Raw genomic sequence first — 19,657 nt, forward strand, 5'->3', positions numbered from 1 at the left:
AGAAAATGTAATGAAAATGTAACAGAAGTTGTAGAAATGTAGTGGAGTAAAAAGTATAATAATTGCTGCAAAATGTAACGAAGTAAAAAGTATGCACTATTTATTCTACTTAAGTAAAGTAAAGATACGTGAAAAATGTACTTAAGTAAAGTAACAAAGTATTTGTACTTCGTTACATTCCACCACTGACTAGGAGGCACCTTCTGCCCCATATATATCTGCGTGTCATATTGACGCTAAAGGGTGCCATGTGCGTTGGATATCTAAAGGATCGTATATGAAGCCTTGGGATGAGAATGGGCTGAAAACATCATAGCCATTTAGACCAATTTAAGGAATGTTCAGCCATAAATAAAAAAATGTCACCGTTTACTCACCCTCATTCTAAGCATCATTCTAAACCTGTATGATTTTCTTTTAATCAGTTCCTTTCACTATCCACCCTGTATGGAATAGAGCAGCTTGGGTTTTCTGCTAAACATCTCCTTTTGTGTTCCACAGAAGAAAGAAAGTCAAACGGGTTTGAATCAAACATTAGGTGAGTAAATGATTGGGGACTTAATTTAAATTTCCCCTCCCCCATTACATAGATTTACGAAATTAATGTTATATTTATAAGGATGTTAAACCATTGTGAAACCATATTGCTGACTTCTGGCGGTTCTAGTATACAGCAGTTTAAATAAAAAGTTTCCACACATTTTGAGTTAAACTTTTACTTTATTTGTCCCTGTGTGAATGTGACGTAAAAAAAAAAAAAAGGAAGTGATCGGTACGGCCTGTACTCGTGTGTGTGTGTTGGCTTTAATAGATCCTAAGATGACAGTTTCACTACTTACTGAACTGAAAAATAAGGCTAAAGGCAAAACAACACAACTCCACCTTGGAACCTTATTGAAAGTAAAATAAAAATATAATAAAAAGTATTATTATTATTACAGTTTTTTATATCTACAAAGGTCATTGACAAATAACTCTCCTCTTGCTGTAAATTGAGTAAATACAGTATTTTTTGTTGCTTATTTTATCATTCCTGTTCTGCTGTGTGTTAATAAGTGAGGGATTATGCAAATTGTTCTTTTTAAGTGTTTATTGGTGTTTTGTGTGTTTGTTCAAATCCTGCTCTGTGATTTTTACATTTTTATTTCTGTGTAATGATTTACAAAACAAGCTTTCTGCAATGTACATGCAATGATACTATTATTTATCTTGTCAAAACTGTTTCATTGAACCATTACTCAAACTTTTTCACTTGAGGCTACAACAATTCTCTTCTGCTGTCAATCATAATATTAATATTATATGGTGAATATAATGTTAATATCATTCAAATTGAGCTTTAAATGCAAGGGACTGACAATCATTTTGTTCTTGTGCTCTTTGAAGCAAAATATTTTTTTTTTATTTGCAACAATTAAAATTGTATTACTCAAACAACATTACAGTGCAAATTCAGGTTTTATCAGACACTACAAGTTACAGATTTCACCAGTTCTCATAAAGCATGAAATTCATACATTAATATGTTACTGTTAAACTATTATTTTTAATGACTTACATTTTAATGGTCTTCGTTCTACTAATAAAACATGAATAGCTTTGAGTCAAACTCAAAAATAAATCATTGTAAGATAAAGAAATGCAGAAACAGATATTGTGATACTACAAAGAAGCACCCACAGAATAATCATATAATAATAAATAACCATATGCAACATGTTAAATTTAACATTATAGACCAACTTGTCAAAGGTCAAAAAAAAATATCAAGATGCACCTGAACATAGAACCGACAGACAATTGCTAAACAGTTCTGATTTGGCACTCTGACAAATCATGTATAGATGACTATAATGGTTTTGTATTTTTAGTTTCACATTGGAGGAAAGATTTGTAAATGTGCTAGGATGGTGTAAATACAATTAAGTGCCATAATAGCTTCCACAAATATGTGGGCTTGTATAAAGAAGCCCCTCAAGAACATTCCATAACAACTAACATAAGTACTTCAGTGACCATTTGCCTACTAAATCCGTATTTTTATTCTCTTCCTTCCCTTTGTGATTTTTAAATATATATATATATATATATATATATAACTAGGTAAAACATTTCAGAGAACAAAGTCGTACCAGCATGACTTCAAGTCACTTGCTTTAGTTTGTGGCATTATATATATATATATATATATATATCAGTCTTTAAAGATATATGAGATATATAATGCTATGATTCAACACTATATGATTCCTTAATCTCTGGGCTCATGACATAATAACAGCCTAAAATGAAAGGATTAACCTAATCGCTTTTTTGGCAGGTTAATGTTGGTGAATGAAAATATATCAGATTACAATCTAGTATGATTTTTTCCGGGCTTTTCCTCAGGTGCCTCCTCATCAACTGAAGCATTAGCCAATGCTATGGAGTCTGTGGAGCGGGTACTTCTTCTCAGCGGTCTCAGGTTGGTGGGCTCCCAGGGCAGTCGTCCCGGAGCTCTCTGAGAAGGTGCCACAGCCGTGTTGTCCCCGGTCACTGTTTGCCAGGGTGGGTTTCGCGTGGGTGCAGAGTTGTCCATCTCAGGTATGAATGCTGGATTATCTACACCAGCTGCAGTCATGAGAATAATTATGAATGAGACACCATGGAAACAACCCTCTAAAAAAATTGTTTCTTCTCACTTGCAAACTTTTTTATGTAAGATTATATTGTAATTTACATATTATATATATATATATATAGTTATAATAGTCACAGGTTTGGCACAGGTTTTACACCATGGGCCACACACACACTCCTACGGCCAATGTGACATATCCAATCCACCTAGCCTACTGAGCCACCGTGCCACCACACTATGACATACACTCACTGTATAAAGGATTATTAGGAACACCATACTGATACTGTGTTTGACCCCCTTTCGCCTTCAGAACTGCCTTAATTCTACGTGGCATTGATTCAACAAGCTGCTGAAAGCATTCTTTAGAAATGTTGGCCCATATTGATAGGACAGCATCTTGCAGTTGATGGAGATTTGTGGGATGTACATCCAGGGCACGAAGCTCCCGTTCCACCACATCCCAAAGATGCTCAATTATTGGGTTGAGATCTGGTGACTGTGGGGGCCATTTTAGTACAGTGAACTCATTGTCATGTTCAAGAAACCAATTTAAAATGATTCGAGCTTTGTGATTATCCTGCTGGAAGTAGCCATCAGAGGATGGGTACATGGAGGCCATAAGGGGATGGACATAGTCAGAAACAATGCTCAGGTAGGCCGTGGCATTTAAACGATTGGCACTAAGGAGCCTAAAGTGTGCCAAGAAAACATCCCCCACACCATTACACCACCACCACCAGCCTGCACAGTGGTAACAAGGCATGATGGATCCAAATTCTGACTCATCAGACCGGGCAACATTTTTCCAGTCTTCAACTGTCCAATTTTGGTGAGCTCTTGCAAATTGTAGCCTCTTTATCCTATTTGTAGTGGAGATGAGTGGTACCCGGTGGGGTCTTCTGCTATTGTAGCCCATCCGCCTCAAGATTGTGCATGTTGTGGCTTTACAAATGCTTTGCTACACACCTCGGTTGTAACGAGTGGTTATTTCAGTCTGGAGTTAAACCCCTAAATGCATTGAAGCAACTGCCATGTGATTGACTAGATAATTGCATTAATGAGAAATTGAACAGGTGTTCTTCCTAATAATCCTTTAGGTGAGTGTACGTCATGTAAATTCAGTATTTAGCTACACAAAATTATTCTTACCTCCAGGTGCGTTTGTGCTTCTAGGGAAATGACCAATCTCACTGCTAGAGGCGCTGTCTGCAGAAAACTCAAAATCTGACAGGACGAAAAAAAATAATTTCCATCAGTATATTAATACTAAAATAATCATACCCTCCGAATAAAGTAAGCTAAATGCTAAAACTAAATAGTGACAAGTGATAGCTATGCATCAAATAAAGAAATATACCTTCATCTCCATATGGATAGGTTCTGTTTGGGTCCGCTGGCTTTCCATTAGGCTAAAAATACAATTATGAACAAAAATAAGTCCACAAAATTTTAACCCCGTCTTTCTGTGTTTAACATATAGTATTTTTAGCATGTTGTCATAATGTAAAATGTAAAAAAAAAAATCTGTAAAAACCTGGATTCACATTTAACTCTACATTAAAGGGATACTCCACTTTTTTTAGGAAATAGGCTCATTTTACCACTCCCCCAGAGTTAAACAGTTGAGTTTTACCGTTTTTGAATGTATTCAGCCGATTTTCTGATATTTAGAAGAATTTCAGACAGTTTCTGGTCTCATTGACTTCCATAGTATATTTTTTCCTACTATGGAGGTCAATGAGACCAGAAACTGTCTAGTTACTGAAATTCTTCTAAACATCAGAAAATCGGCTGAATGGATTTAAAAACGGTAAAACTGTTTAACTCTGGGGGAGTGGTAAAATGAGCCTATTTCCAAAAAAAAAAAAAAAGTGGAATATCCCTTTAAACCTACATTTAACTCTATTTCAAAAAATATTTAACCAAAGGAAGACAGCAGGACATTAAAGTCTTATACCTTATGAGTGGAATCCTTCTTGGGATGTTTGGAGAGTTTCTTAGCAGGGTTGACACCCATCTTAGCTGATTTGAAGGACTCAAGACGGCTTCTCATGGTTCTCTGGAAGATCTCCTGCATTTCGTCTGGATTCTCTGAGGATTTATAGTGACTACGGCTGTAAGTGGGACGGTTCTGTTCAGAAACAGGAGAAATGGATTGATTTCAGATGGAATGAGATTCGGATGAGTGTTTCCACTAGGCAGCCACATAGATCCAAATATTGTTAAGGAAACAATACTCCATTTTAAAAAAAGGGAATCATGTTGTGAGTAGCACAATTCTTACAAATCTTCTACTCTTGTACAGGTGCTGCTCTAGTAGATGATGGGCATTGAGGTCACCAGGCATGCTCCCCCTGTCTTGCTCATGGATATCCAGGGATACTGATGGAATCTGGTTCTTCCTATATTAAAAGAAGCAGAACACATTTAGCCATCTAGATATTTGTGCAGTTTTGAACTCATAAAACCTTTGCACTTTTCTTTACATATAGGAATTGTATTCAGTAGTCTACTAAAATGATTGGGCAACAATATCTGTGAGGTAGGAAAGGTGAATGCATAAAGTATGAAATTCTTACATGACAGAGGTCACTGGAACATTGTCAATGCCAAAGTCATATTCTGACATGTCATACATGATGTCAGGCATAACATCTCCATACTCTAATGCAAGCTTCTTCTTGAAGTCTACAGAGGCATTGTCATCATTACGAATGAAAGCCAAAGAACCTTTGCTTTCACCCTAAATGTGAAAAACACTGTTGAGTACATTCTTAATATGATTTAGTAGCTGATAAAATGATAATAAAATTAAGTTACTGTATCTAAAAATGGAACAGAACATTTAGCAAGTAAATTAAACATTAATACAATCGACGGTATTATGCTGAATTAGTAGTTTTGCTCTCACCGCAGTGACATATTTTTTGGCGTCCTCAAGATTGAGTTTGTGGAAGGCACCAAATATATTGTCGTTGTGCTTTCTGGCATCGCTATTCATTAATAGCCAGCAGACATACTTTTCTTCAAAATGTTTCCAACTAAGAAAAAGAAAAGAAAAAAAAACTGAGTAAAAGTGATCAAATTTAAAGTATATATATTATAAAGTGAAATGCTTACTGTCTGGTCCACCAGTTATCTCCCATTCGGCCACAGATGTCCTCCATTGCTGTTAGTGTGTGCTCAAAAGTCTATCGAGAAACATACACAATGATTTTTTGATGTTGAAAATTACCACTACATATTGTAGTGTAACTAGATGTCATGCACTAAATCATATTTGCAGTGCATAAACTCAATCCATAATGACACAAACTGTAAACTGTGTATTACGTATAGCTAGAGACTGTTAGTTTACAACATTCCTCCGCACTGAGGTCAGACCAGTGTTACTATTTTTTAAATCATATATATTTTCAGAGTTTTGAGGTTAACATTTTTCTTCACAATATTTGATCTCATTTGCAGATATTTTTACATTTTAACAAAGTCTACTCTATGATTTTACTCTGTCGGCTTTTTATTCATTCAGAACGAATGAATCTGAACGAATGACTCTTTTGAATCAGGTGATTCAATGAATCGGTTTATGAATTAGTTTAATTTGAATTGTCCCGGCCGGGTGTGTTTCCCGAACAACAATGTAATTCACTGAATAACTAGTAACTACCTCACGATGCATTCATCGTTGGAGAAACTTACCAACTAGCCATGACTGTTTCCCGAAATCGTTGTACAACATGGTCGCGCCTCTGTCGTTTGGTTTGAACCCTCTATTTGAACCACATGATTCAACAATGTGGACCTGTTGCTAGGACGTCGCGTGCAGGTGGTGGGGTAGTAAGTCTGTTAATTGGATCTTACTGAGATTTCCGATATACTGGTGTAACTATATGACACATAATGACTTCACTGCTTTTGTTCCATGTCATTTTGCTTTATTTGATGTTTGATTCATCACGGGGTTCCCTCATACGCCATACTCCCTCTGGAGTTCGCTTGCCATTTAATGCACGCGCATTGTGCACTCTTCAACGGAGCCAATTGCTGACACGCTATATAGATTAAAATGCTCATATATTTAAATAGAATGAAAGATAAATAATGTAGTAAATGTTATGTTGCTTATTGTGCCAAAGAGCATGATCTATTTAAGTCCACTTTCAACGTCTAAAACATCCAACACGAAGACATATTCAGGTGAGGTGACAACACAGGTTTACTGTGACAGGCAGCAGTCAATTAATATGACAAGACGAACCACAAAATTTGAATGGTGTTTAACTTGGGAGACTCTGCGAATTAATATTATAGTGCTTATTTATAGATAGTTAATAACCTATTACCTGGTTCATTTATATCACATGATTGAGCCAGGGAACTCATATGAATCGTGTGGTAAGATGCCTCTCTTATAACAATGTGGATTTACTTTTTTTTTCAATTGTAACATATTTAGAAATAAGTTTAGCATGTGCAGGATGATGCATCAGCCAATGTGTTATAATAGGAAATAAATAGACATATCGCTACTTTAGTTGTTATTATGGAATTAAAAGAGCGGTAAGACCGGGGGTCGATTACACCAATCTACCCTACTCTCCTATATAGCCAGTTATCTTAACCGCTATTTATGTAATCCTGTTTATCTTGACAGTATAGCAGTGAGGTTAGGTCACATCATTTTTGTCAAAATGACTTTATCACTCTATATCTTATAATTATTGCTTGATTATTACTCGATTAAATTGTTTAAATGCTTATTTCATTATTACATTAAAATATTACAATTGTTTAAATTAATCTTTGAAGGTACATATGACAGATTTTGATGTATATTAAAATTATATATATATATATATATATATATATATATATATATATATATATATGAAGAGCTCTTTTCCAAAACGCTATAAATCCATTTCAATAGTTTTCAGGAAAACTACATTTTTTACCTAGACCCACACATTTTGTGAATATTCAAATTATCCTGTTTAAATGTTTTATTGGTTCAGTCTGAACATTTTGAACAATAATTATTAAATCAAACAACAATATTGTTAATGATAATTTAAAAGTTGGCGTAATAATAATTTAATAATTTAAAAAAATGGCGTTTATCGCGTTTTGGAAAAGAGCTCTTCATATATATATATATATATATATGCTGATCATGCAGTAGAGGAATACAGTATGTGTCATTACAGTTCCTTACCCTGTTGTTTATTTTTCCATTGAGTGTCAGATCTGATATAGTTGCCTTTTTAACCTTCAGCCACTGAACAAATGGTTTCATGGTGATTCCCTAAAAAAACACACACACAATGACTTCAAGTTAGTTTAATCCATGTCTGTTGTCAGATGGGGACCATGGGAACATCACAAAAAGCTGACTTTTATAATTTGCTTGCAGGCCTTATATTCGAGTGATGGCAATGGCAGTGGGATGCCAAGCATTCTCTACAGTCAGAACCAGTGGATGAGGGGACGTACCTGAAGAACGACTGTGAAATACACCACAATGAGTGTTGTACCAAGCATCAAATTCTTCTCTGGGATCTTAGCCTCATCCAAAACAGCTGCGAGTCCATATGCCACTGCTCCTCGAAGACCACCGTAGCTCATTACAATCTGGTCAGTGATGTCAATAGGAATTAGTCGACTCTGATTTAAGATCCAGTTGAGGAAGAAAACACCTGTTTATAAAAAAAGATTTATTAAAACTATCAAAAAAGAAGTTAAAAACATCAGTTTTCATCAAAATACGTACAAGTTTTAAGCAGAATTTACAAGGAATTTATGTCTCACCCATGAACCTGAACACAATGATGAAGAGGATTGTAAGGAGGATGAAGCCAGTGTTCCAAACCCAGATGTTTTTATCAATGGCCGAAACTCCCAGGAAGACAAAGATCATGGTCTCAGAGCCATTGGCCAACACCTTCAGACTATAACGTAACGTCGTGACCGATTTCTCATCCATGTTGGCGTTAACATACTTCTGACAGCAGACACCACAGAAAGTGATCCTGTAATGCACAAATCCAGAGTCAAATTATTGTAAACCCAATTAGGAATTGTTTACATTCATTTACTATTTTATAATGTATTTATTTATCGGCATTTATCAGAAAAGCATTGAGATCCTTACGAAAGTATAGCAGAGAGGGAGAGCATCTCAGCCGTCAAGTAAGACAGATAGCCAAGCACAATGATGAAGCCGGCTTCGATGACCTGGACGTTTTTGGTGATCCTGGTCAGCATGGATATCAGAATGGCAAACACAACGCCAACCAACGAGCCTCCAAATGCCACCACAAAGAACGAAACTAAAGGAGAAAAGTTTCTTCTAGTTTCGTTTCGGAAAACACCCCCAGTGTTTGGGGTATCAATCAGGGTTATTATGATTATCGTTAACTAAAATGAAATCTTAAATCATAAAATAAACATATTCATTACTTTAAATAAAATAAGCATACACTGAAAAATAACAAAATACAAAAACTTAATTTAATTTCAGCTAGTTGGCAATGCAACATTTCTCATTTTCTTTTAGTTTAAGTAACACTGCATCATTTGGCTCAATTTGTAATAAAATAAAAAGCCATGACAAGATGTTTATTAGGGAACAGCAGAAAAAAAAGATGCATTTTCACTAGTGATCAAAGAGTTTTGGACCCCAAGGTCTGTGTCCATACTTATTCCTTTGATGATCTCTTCAGCATTGATCTTTGGGCCTCCCAGAGACACAAAAGCATCAAACACATTATAAAGCACCTGTGACCAAAAAGAGTAAGAGAAAGGCGTTATAAAACATGGATGCAATAGCCATCAAATGACAGTCAAGTAAAGTTCTAATAGAACAGGTCATGGTTACTCAAAAAGAGTTGTTGAGAAAAACTGAGACTCACCACTGTGACACCATCGTTGAGTAGTGACTCTCCAAACACCAGGATGTAGAGCACTTCATTCACATGCACTTCCTCAAACACGGCAATGACGGCCACCGGGTCCACGGCGGACATCAGAGCACCAAACAACAGGAACTGCAGAGGGCCGATGTTCAGGGTCCCTTAGGGTAAGCCAGATTGTTTGTTTTATTAAATGGCACTATCTTCTAACTAAGGCTGCATTTATTTATTTGATTAAAAAAACAGTAATATTGGGAAATGTTATTACAATCTGTTTTGATATATTTTAATATGTAATTTATTCATATGGTGGCAATCTCATATTTACCCATTGCGCCCCCCTCATAGCAAGCCCATAAAGCGACGCCCACTGTGCCCGCATTCCAACACGTTCCGATAACGGCATGGACAAGAATGGCACCCAGGTTACTGAAGAATAGTTTGTTTGGCATGCAGTAACTTGCATCCAGGACGATCTGGGGCAGCAAGTAGTAGAAGAAGTTGACGGGGAGCAGTTTGAAAGTCTGCGCCTTGTCTGCTCCCCAGACGATTCCTCCCAAAATAAAGCCCATCATGATGAGAAGACCACTCTCCGGGATCACACTGGTGAAACTATGGTTTAGTTCACACACTAGAAAAAGAGAGAAGAGATAGAGAAACAGGTGATGATGTGCTGAATTTTCAGCACCTTCAGTGTCACATGATTCTTACGAAAAACATTATAATATCAACACTGTAAAAAATTATCCTGTAAAAAAAAAATGGTAAACTACTGGCAGCTGTGGTTGCCAGCATCATGTAACTACACGGTGTGTTACTGTTTTTGTGTTATTAGAGCATATTGTTACATTAAAGTTTTATACTAGCTGTATTTAGTACGGTATTTAGATGTTAATTTCAAAAACAGTAACACACCGTATTTTTACAGTAAGGGTTTCCCAGATTTTTCTTTTCTTTTTTTAGAAGTAACGGGCACTCATGGTTATGGATAGAAGTGGAGTAAAGTGCAATATTTCCCTCTCAAATGTACTTGAGTAAAGTCATGAGTACTCCCCCAAAATTATACTCGAGCAAAGTAGGCTACATATCCCTCAAAATTGCAGGGATTCTCCACTTTTTTTGGAAACAGGCTCATTTTACAGCTCCCCCAGAGTTGAACCAAATGAACCAAAGATGAACCAAAGTTTAAGATTTCAGTTTGAGCTTAAAGATTGTGGAAGAGAAGATACAAGTAATCCATGAAACATGGTGCATGGACCGAGTACATTTACTTGAGTACGGTAACACTTTGTAAAGTGTTACCCTTGAGTACAGTATTGAAAGGGATACTCCACTTTTTTTTGGAAACAGGCTCATTTTACAGCTCCCCCAGAGTTAAACAGTTGGGTTTCATCATTTTCGAATCTATTCAGCCGATTCTCTGACATTCTTCTGCATTTGAAAATGGTGAAACTCAACTGTTTAACTCTGGGGGAGCTGTAAAATGAGCCTGTTTCCAAAAAAAGTGGAGTATCCCTTTCAATACTGTACTCAAGGGTAACACTTTACAAAGTGTTACCGTACTCAAGTAAATGTACTCGGTCCATGCACCATGTTTCATGGATTACTTGTATCTTCTCTTCCACAATCTTTAAGCTCAAACTGAAATCTTAAACTTTGGTTCATCTTCACAAACTCAGCTTTATAAATTCTGCAGACAAATCTGACTTCAGCAAAATATTCTGTTTGCTTTGCATTTAATAACAGTGGTGAGTCCTTTCCTATGGTATTACTTACTGGTGGAGCCCGTTCTCATCCTTTGGCGTCATATAGGTGACGCCATATGATATTTCGTCGAAATACTATGCACATGGCACCCTTTAGCGTCAATATAACACGCAGAACCCAAGTCGTCATACAGGTGAGTGGCATCCTTTAGCGTCAATATGAGACGCAGACTCTACTAGACTCTTATATTGACGCTAAAGGGTGCCATGTGCGTAGTATTTCAGCGAAATATCAAATGGCATATCACCTATAACGCCAAAGGATGAGAATGTGTTGTGTATTTCTACAGAATTTAAAAGCTTTGCCACTGCCAGACATGGCCTGTCATGCTTTCATCTCTCAATGAGATTATGCTTTTGAATGTCCCCAATTACTGTACTTTGCAATGTCTTTGTAGCTTATAAACGATATTATGTAACAGGACTAATTCACTTTGATCCACGTTATTCTATCATAGTCCATTGAGCCGTGACATAGCCTGCAATTGTTTGACCAACAAACAATTAGATTTTTATGTGGAATATTGGGTCTGGAGTACTTACACAGTTTAAATCCCGTTGACTCTGGGCAATAATGGCTGTATAATGCTTACTAAACAGATCTGGCTTAAACTAGTAAGGAGTTCTGCACCTTGTTGACCCCTCTCTTCTTGTATGTTTCTGTAACTAAACCCATTGTTAAAAATAGTCAGGGCGTTACAGCATCAGGGTGGGCATTCACATTCATTATATTGTAGGTGACCTTGACATGTTTTTACGAGTGAGCTAAAATGGTTTTAACAATTGTGAATTCTAAAATAGTAGCAGGCATCATTTATGGAAATCTGAAGTAATGATTGATGCAGTTATTTCTCAATGTCTTGAATCAATGTCAACCTATACAATGAGCATGCAGTCCTCATGCTGGCTCGGCAACACCAGAATTTTTATTTAAATTGCCTGAGGATGGCAGGAAATGATGGGGTGATCAGGACAGATTGAGACAATTGCTAGCCAGACCCGTTTTAGTATTTTAGCTTTTTTCTGTGGTTATTTTAGTTGTGTCTGTGATAAAGTTAGTCTGGTTTATTCATTACATTAGACTATTGCATTAAAACAAACATACTGTGTTAATGTCAAGTCTCAGACTTATTTTTAATATTATGCACTAAAGCTGTCCTGAGACTCTGCCTTTGAGGAAAGTCAAAGATTCAGGTGAGCCATTAATTATTTAATGTAGTACATAATTAACTAGCAGTAAGGTATTGTTTCAACGCTGTAATTTCCCAGAGAGTAGATCACTCCAGCTCTACCCATGACTGCCAATGCATGTGTTACAGATAATGTCCTGGAACTAAATCTGAATTATATACTTCATTTGCTCCTTGCCAACAGGCAATTACCAGAGTCTATGTGAGTTTATGAACATTGGATCTTTGCACATGCAGTATTTGAACATAAAACTGCAGGTGACATTGACGTGAAACTTGAAGAAATACAGTTATCACTCACCTTCAGACTTTAACATTATGTTTTGAGTTATAGTGCAGTCAATTTATTAAACATTTAATCCAATTTATTACACAATATGCACAATTTATGAATCAATTCGGAATTAATCAACATTTGCCTAAACAGAACAAAAATAATAAAAATGACAAAATGTGGCTTTAGCAGTCAATATTGTTTGTTTTGGCCTATATAGCAAACATTTTACAGTTAAGTTTGTGAAACTAAAGATAAATTGGCTGTTCTGTAAGTTCTAATTTATTTTGTCAGTCAGTCATTATGGCATAAATGCGATAAACAGGATTTTATTTTATTGTGAAATGCATTACAGGTGTAAAGGTGTTGTTTGTGTGATTTTTATTGCCATGTTTTCATTAGCAGTTTATTCTATTTTCAGACTGATCTCATGAAATGGCGTATGTATGACATGCCAATTTGTATTTCCATTTTTGCCGTGCTATCAACACGCATAATCACTTTTCGGCGTGTTTATGAACGCCGTTGACTTAACGTTACATTACTGTATATATATATAAATATAGCCCCTTTCACACCAGCGCAGTCTCACCCCAAAAAGTCATATAACTGACGTTTTGGGACGTCTCTTGACCATACGTCAATATTCGCCTTTTTAGGGCCCCCTTAAACGTCGGTAGATGAGGTTATGGGATCCTAACTCTACCCCAGACCTAAACCTAACCCGTCACCTAACTGACGTTAAAGGTAAAGCGTCAGTTGTATGACGGCCTGGGATCGCCATCTACCGACGTTTAAGGGTACCCTAAAAAGACGAATATTGACGTATGGTCAAAAGACGTCCCAAAACGTCAGTTATATGACTTTTTGGGATGAGAATGTGTTGTTCACACAAAATTCCCGGGAAATACACGTATAATGTGACCCGGTATTTGTCCCGAGATTGTTTGATTTCGGTTCATTCACACTGCCAGTGATTTGCCGGGATCTGTGAGTGCGTTCCGGGACTGATTCCGGCAATGTTACTAGGTCCCCAACCCGGCATCGATCAATCCCGGGTCGTGTTTGCATTCACACAGAAGGCGTTCTGGCAATTTCCCGACAATTTCCCGGGGGAAAACGCGCTGTGTGAAAGGGCCCGGGCTTTTATGCCCCATCCCTAAACCGACCCTTCACTGGGGTTAATACAATTTATGAGTCTTCCCCACCATCCTAGGAAACAAAATATCGCTCCCCAGATGTACATCTACATTTTGCTATGTTTCGCTCGGACATTTACGGTGTGTACATACACGCATACACGGGGATAGCTCAAAATACGTATAGATAACAAACACGCCACTTGACTTGAAAGTGGTGTATATGTTTACGCAAAAGTCATGATGCCATGTTGCAATTTTTGTGGTTGATAAAAGTTAAAGTTAAAATCTTCTTATCGGAGCCGTATGCAAGATTGTGGGCAAAACTGGTACAATCACTTTCAAATTACTATAGAGCGGTGTATAGGTCATAGACTGTAAAAAACTTCTTATCGAATTTTTGAAATCGATCAACTTTTATCCCGTGTTATTCTTCGACAAGTGTTTTGACTGAACCGTGTATAGTGGGCCTAGTCATGGCGGCGAAAGGAGAAAAAGCGCTCACAGAGTGAAATGCATTCTTATGCAAAGAATTTTAATGAGAAAAGTATAGTGATGGAACGAGTAGCCTAAGTTAGCCCCGAGAGTAAGAAAAAAAAAGATTTTTCCTTAATTGATTTATAGCCTATAATTCAATAAAGGAGAGATCGTTTATCAGAACTGAATCAAAGGTGTCTGTAAATACTGTGCGCGTCAAAGATCTGCGGGAGAAAGTAGCTAGCATAACGAAGTGGGCGGTTTTAGCATCGAAATGGACGTTCTCAAGCAGAAACATGAAGCTTATGAACAGATATTGCGGTGTTAGAAGAAGAGAGGTTGTCCGATGCAGAGCGTTATGGAAGGAGGTGGAATTTACGGCTTTAACGGGCTAGCGGAGAACAGGCCAGATAAGGAGGTGTGTCGTGCTGTCGTTCCAGAATTCAACACGAGCACAGTTCCAGGCCTGTGAAATTTGACAGCCTGACAGACTATGGCGTTATTTTCCTGTTAAATGTCGAGAGCGCATAATTGTAGCACGAAAGTGCGTTAAAGTCCCCGTGAACCGGAAGTTGCAAACGATTTTTCTCCAGTGCTGTGACGTGTTTCCAAGTGAAACGGAATATTGAACAGAGGGCAGGGTTTTACTCTAGCGCTCCTCCTCTCCATCTCTCGCTCATAGCAAACTAACGGTTTGAGGGGAGTGGTTAAGCGTTTCCCCACCCAAACTGTGAAACCTACGTCATCAGAGAAAGAAACTGTTCCAGACCGGAAGTAACTTTTCAGATTTTGATTAAAGATTACTAAGGTAAAACATTTTTTTAATATATATTCACTTGCACGGATTAATTGTTCACCACAAGACTAGTAATATGCGCTAACAAAGTAAATAGGTTCAATTTTGATTTCACGGGGACTTTAATGTGATGCGCGAGCGCGAATCTCGCTGGTCGCGCGGATACAGACTTCATGAAATTTCTGTGTTCAGGTAAAAAAAAAAAAAAGGAAGGAAGTTTTTGTTCATTTTAACACAGAAGGGTTGTCCGATGATTGTTCTAGTAAACAGGACGGTTGTTGTTTAAGTTTTTTTTTTTCTTATCCTGTCTTTTTCTTTAGTTTCTCTTAATGTTAGGGGCATCCGCGATATAAATAAAAGAAAGCCTGTATTTTTATTTTTGAAAGACAAAAGATCCGATTTTTATTTATTACAAAAAACGCACAAATTTTCAAAGGCTGATTATTTTTGGAAGAGTTGGTGGGGTCAGGACATTTGGTTGAGTCATGGTACAAATAGATCAGCAGGGGTCGCTATTCTCAGAGGGAATTTCAGGGACAAAATTCTTCATAATGAGAGTAATAATAATGGAATGTGGCTAAAAACCATATTACAGGACTCTCATAAGCAATATATTATTGCTAATATTTATGGAACTAATTGCAAATCTACAAAATTGATTTTACTCCATGAATTAGAAATACGAATTTTAGACCTATCAACTAAATACATGAATGCAAAATGTATTCTCAGGGGTGATTTTATTGTAGTCCCAGATAGTAGATGTCCTCCCAAAGGTGTAAAAGATGATAGTAGCAAGATTATCTCTGGGTTATGCAATAACTTCTTGTTGATATCTGGCAGAAAATTAACCCCAAAAAACTCAGGTGGAAAAATAATGATTTGTCTTTGCAGTCCCGAATAGATTTATGGTTAATATCAGAGGAGTTGACATCGTTACAACATTTGAATGATTAAAACAGTTGCCAAAAATAAACGGGCCAAAATGTAAGCCATCATCCAAGAGTTTGGTGCCCTGTGTGATAAAACAGATTTAACGGAAGAACAAGCACAAAATCTCAGAAAATTACAAAAGAATTTAAATAGACATTATGAGGAAAAGGCAAAATCTGCTTTCATACGTTCCATAATAAACTGACTCGAACAAGTGAATAAACACAAGATATTTTTCATTCTTTAGAAAAAAGAAATGGTGATGATTATCAATTAATAATTAAATAATTCTGTCACAGATGATTTAGCTATAATCAAAAACAGTAAAAAATAAAGCAGAATTTTATAAAACTTTGTGCTCTGAATGTACAGTATTCGTAAATACTGGAGTGCTTTTTTAGAAAAATTGGTTTTTGTTAATTGTTTGTTAATGATGAATTTGGCAGCATTTGTGAGAAAGAGCTTAGTATTACAGACATTATCAACATTATTAAGAAACTCAAGGACAACAAATCTCCTGGTAATGATAAGCTTACGCAAAACTACCCGTTTATTTTAGCTATGTTTAATGTTTAATCTATAAATAATGCCATACCTCCATCCCTGAGACAGGGGCTAATTACCTTAATACCAAAGGCAAATAAGGACACCTTATCTTTAGATGGGTGGAGACCCATAACTTTATTAAACAGTGATGCCAAAGTGTTTTCTCTTATATTTGCTAGCAGGTTGAAATTAGGATTGGGCTCCTTAATTGATCAGTCTCAGTCTGGCTTCATGAAAGAGGGGCATGCCTGTAATAATATTCATCTTATTCTCGATTTTATTGATTATAATCAACTTCTCAATGATGACAATCTAATACTATTTGTTGATTTTAATAAAGCATTCGATACAGTAGAACATGAACATGTGGTTCCCAGACCACGTCTCAATATACAAACTAGACCTATAGCTATACCTAAATCTAAACTCGACTTCCTTCCATTCGGTCTTCTTTTAAGCAAATGTTTTGTCCATTCGGTCTCCTTTTAAATCTATAAGATTTTGATGTCATTTTTTTCATATTTAAAAATCTCTGGTCGTTTGCCATCATTTTATGCCAGTATCAAAAGCCAAATCTTCACCCAGTTCTTTATACAGTTATGGTTCGACAAGGCTATTCAAGCTCTGCCATTAAAACCACTTAATACCATCTACGCCTACTTCTACACCTGATTTAACACCCATTCAGTGGAGCTCTTAGTGGCACTTTGTTTGTTTTGCGTGCTGGGTCCATCAAAAAAAAAGTACAATCACTAGTAAAAAACACGAATGTAAAAATGAGTGTCAGAGAATTCAATTTGCATTAGTCTACAGTTCCTCCATGGAGCCTCTAAGTGGCAGACATACTTTATTTTAAAACTGATTCCTGAGTAACTGCAGTAACTGTTCAGTTTGGAGAAATCCGCCTTCTGAATCATCCAAATATGTCTGAGAAGTGTCAAGAAGCCGGCGAGCTTTATTCGTTGCGCTTTATCTTTGTGGCAGCATTTTATAGAAAAACAAATTGCCTGTTAAGTGAGAAGAGGATGGAGGAGCGCAAACGCTGTAAAAACTTCAGGCCTTCCATTACTATGAGAATACATGCTCCATTGTGTCTTTGAGCTGTGCCAGGTTTCATTGTGAATTCATGCCAAAAGACAAAAGCTGAAGCTCACCCCTTTGTTCTCTCAACATAACCATTTTTCCCCCATTTAATTTCCGTAAAAGTGATATTTATTGTTATTTCATGTTAGTTACTGGATCAAAAGGTTTAAAAACGCTTCACTGTAAAAAATATTGTTGGTTTAACTTAAAAAATTAAGTAACCTGGTTGCCTTAAAATTTTAAGTTGATTGAACTGGAAAAAGTGAGTTACTACAATGAAGGAGATTGATTTAATCATCAGAAACTCAAAATAATAAGTTATCTGAACTAAATAGATTATTTAAGTTGATTTGACAAAAGAAAAAATGTTGTGATAACAAATCTTGACAATATTTGTGTTGTATTGTATTTGTCGAGACTGCATTAGTTTAATTTGAGGAGCTTTTGTCTGGCGTAAAATGACTGGGATTTTTGTTGTCAGGTTGTATGGGCTTTTTTTTTTTTTAAGTTTGTTAATCTGTAATCTGATATTAAAGATATCAGATAACCTGATTCCCGTTTGACAATAAGCTGGCAGATGTGCACATTCAGTGGTACTATTTAAATTATCTGAATTAAAAACTCAATGAGTGAACAGGTAACATCACAATACAGACTGCCAAATGGCATGGAAAAATATCCGCATTATCCGGGAAAGAATGTTCACAAAGAATACCTTAAAACTCGCTTTATCTTTACCAAAACATTTGAGCAAACCTTAACTTAACCAGCATTCCTCAAGCTTGCTTAGTCAGAGCCAAATTTTATATGCGGACAAAAATGATTACACTGTAAAAAAAATATTTCCATGATTTGTAATCACAACATGTTTTCTTTTGTCAAATCAACTTAAATAATTCATATAGTTCAGATAACATAACATTTTGAGTTTCTGATGATTAAATCAATCTCCTTCATTGTATTAACTCAATTTTTTTCCATTTCAAATAACTTAAAATTTTAAGGCAGCCAGGTTACTTAATTTTTTAAGTGAAACCAACAATATTTTTTACAGTGTGTAGGGTGGATTCTTATTTTCCTTTGTTTTTGTAATATACTAACATGAGCTCGGCTTACCTAATTTACAGAGCCAGCAGGTCAATATCCATAGGGCCACCAGGTATGGAGTTTCTACGTGATGCCATTTCCAGATGACAATAGGTAATGTAGTGATGGTCGCAGTGGTGACGTTGGTTGAGGTTTCAGTGGCTGATGACTTTGAAGAATAGTTAGAGCCTACTTTAGCAATATCTACTTCTACTGCTGCAACCTTGCATGGTGTGTTGAAAACGATCAATAATGCTAGAAGAAGTGCAAACGGTCGTAGAAGCGCCATGGCAGACGTTTTTCGATCCCTATTGGATTAATTAGCTCTCATTGATGTTGTAACTGTTGTATGCAGTCAATCCTATATCCTGGCGTTTCTAAGCTCCTATCACTAAAAGCTGTCTTTCTCCTCGCTGTGTCAGTCTGAGATTGGCTATAGCATGTATATGCTGTCCATTCCTTCTCTTATTGTCCCGCCTTTTACAAAAAAAAGATTCACTTTTGAGGTAGTATGTGGCCCCTCCCTGTTGTCTCTCCCAGGTACTTATTTGTGTGGGACTCATCTGAAGGATTTGTACAACATATTTCTTTATTGAAGGGGGCGGGTTCAAACACCTTGGGCCAGGAGTCTGAGGAAAACAGAGGTCCATAGTATGGCAAAGACACAGTCAAACCATTGTCTCCTAAACATCAGATTGTCTTGAAAAGTACTGTGCACACACTAAACAATGCTGGGTTGTTATAACCCAAGTTTGGGTAAAAAATGGATGAACCCAAATGTTGGGTTAAAGATATAATTCTTTTATAATTTACTTTTACCCAACTTTCAC

At 36.5% G+C, this 19,657-nt stretch overlaps 2 protein-coding genes across 2 annotated transcripts in view; one reads left to right on the forward strand and one right to left on the reverse strand.

Annotated features, from left to right (window-relative positions):
• The window catches only part of lipea (lipase, hormone-sensitive a), a 58,644-nt gene that overhangs the window by 6,181 nt on the left and 32,806 nt on the right, over positions 1–19,657 (forward strand). The window lies entirely within an intron of this gene.
• slc9a3.2 (solute carrier family 9 member A3, tandem duplicate 2) lies at positions 2,064–19,353 on the reverse strand. Its single transcript, XM_039678261.2, has 16 exons — positions 18,858–19,353; positions 9,866–10,168; positions 9,538–9,698; positions 9,325–9,403; positions 8,778–8,955; positions 8,435–8,655; positions 8,120–8,322; positions 7,842–7,931; positions 5,744–5,814; positions 5,535–5,664; positions 5,203–5,366; positions 4,908–5,025; positions 4,581–4,754; positions 3,981–4,032; positions 3,773–3,847; positions 2,064–2,610 (listed from the first exon to the last, which is right to left on the reverse strand). Exons 1-16 carry the CDS (start codon positions 19,114–19,116, stop codon positions 2,351–2,353), a joined length of 2,538 nt encoding a protein of 845 aa, XP_039534195.2. The 5' UTR covers positions 19,117–19,353; the 3' UTR covers positions 2,064–2,350.

This window comes from Pimephales promelas, chromosome 18, assembly GCF_988280905.1.
Source record: "Pimephales promelas chromosome 18, fPimPro1.hap1.1, whole genome shotgun sequence".
Lineage (NCBI taxonomy): Eukaryota > Metazoa > Chordata > Actinopteri > Cypriniformes > Leuciscidae > Pimephales > Pimephales promelas.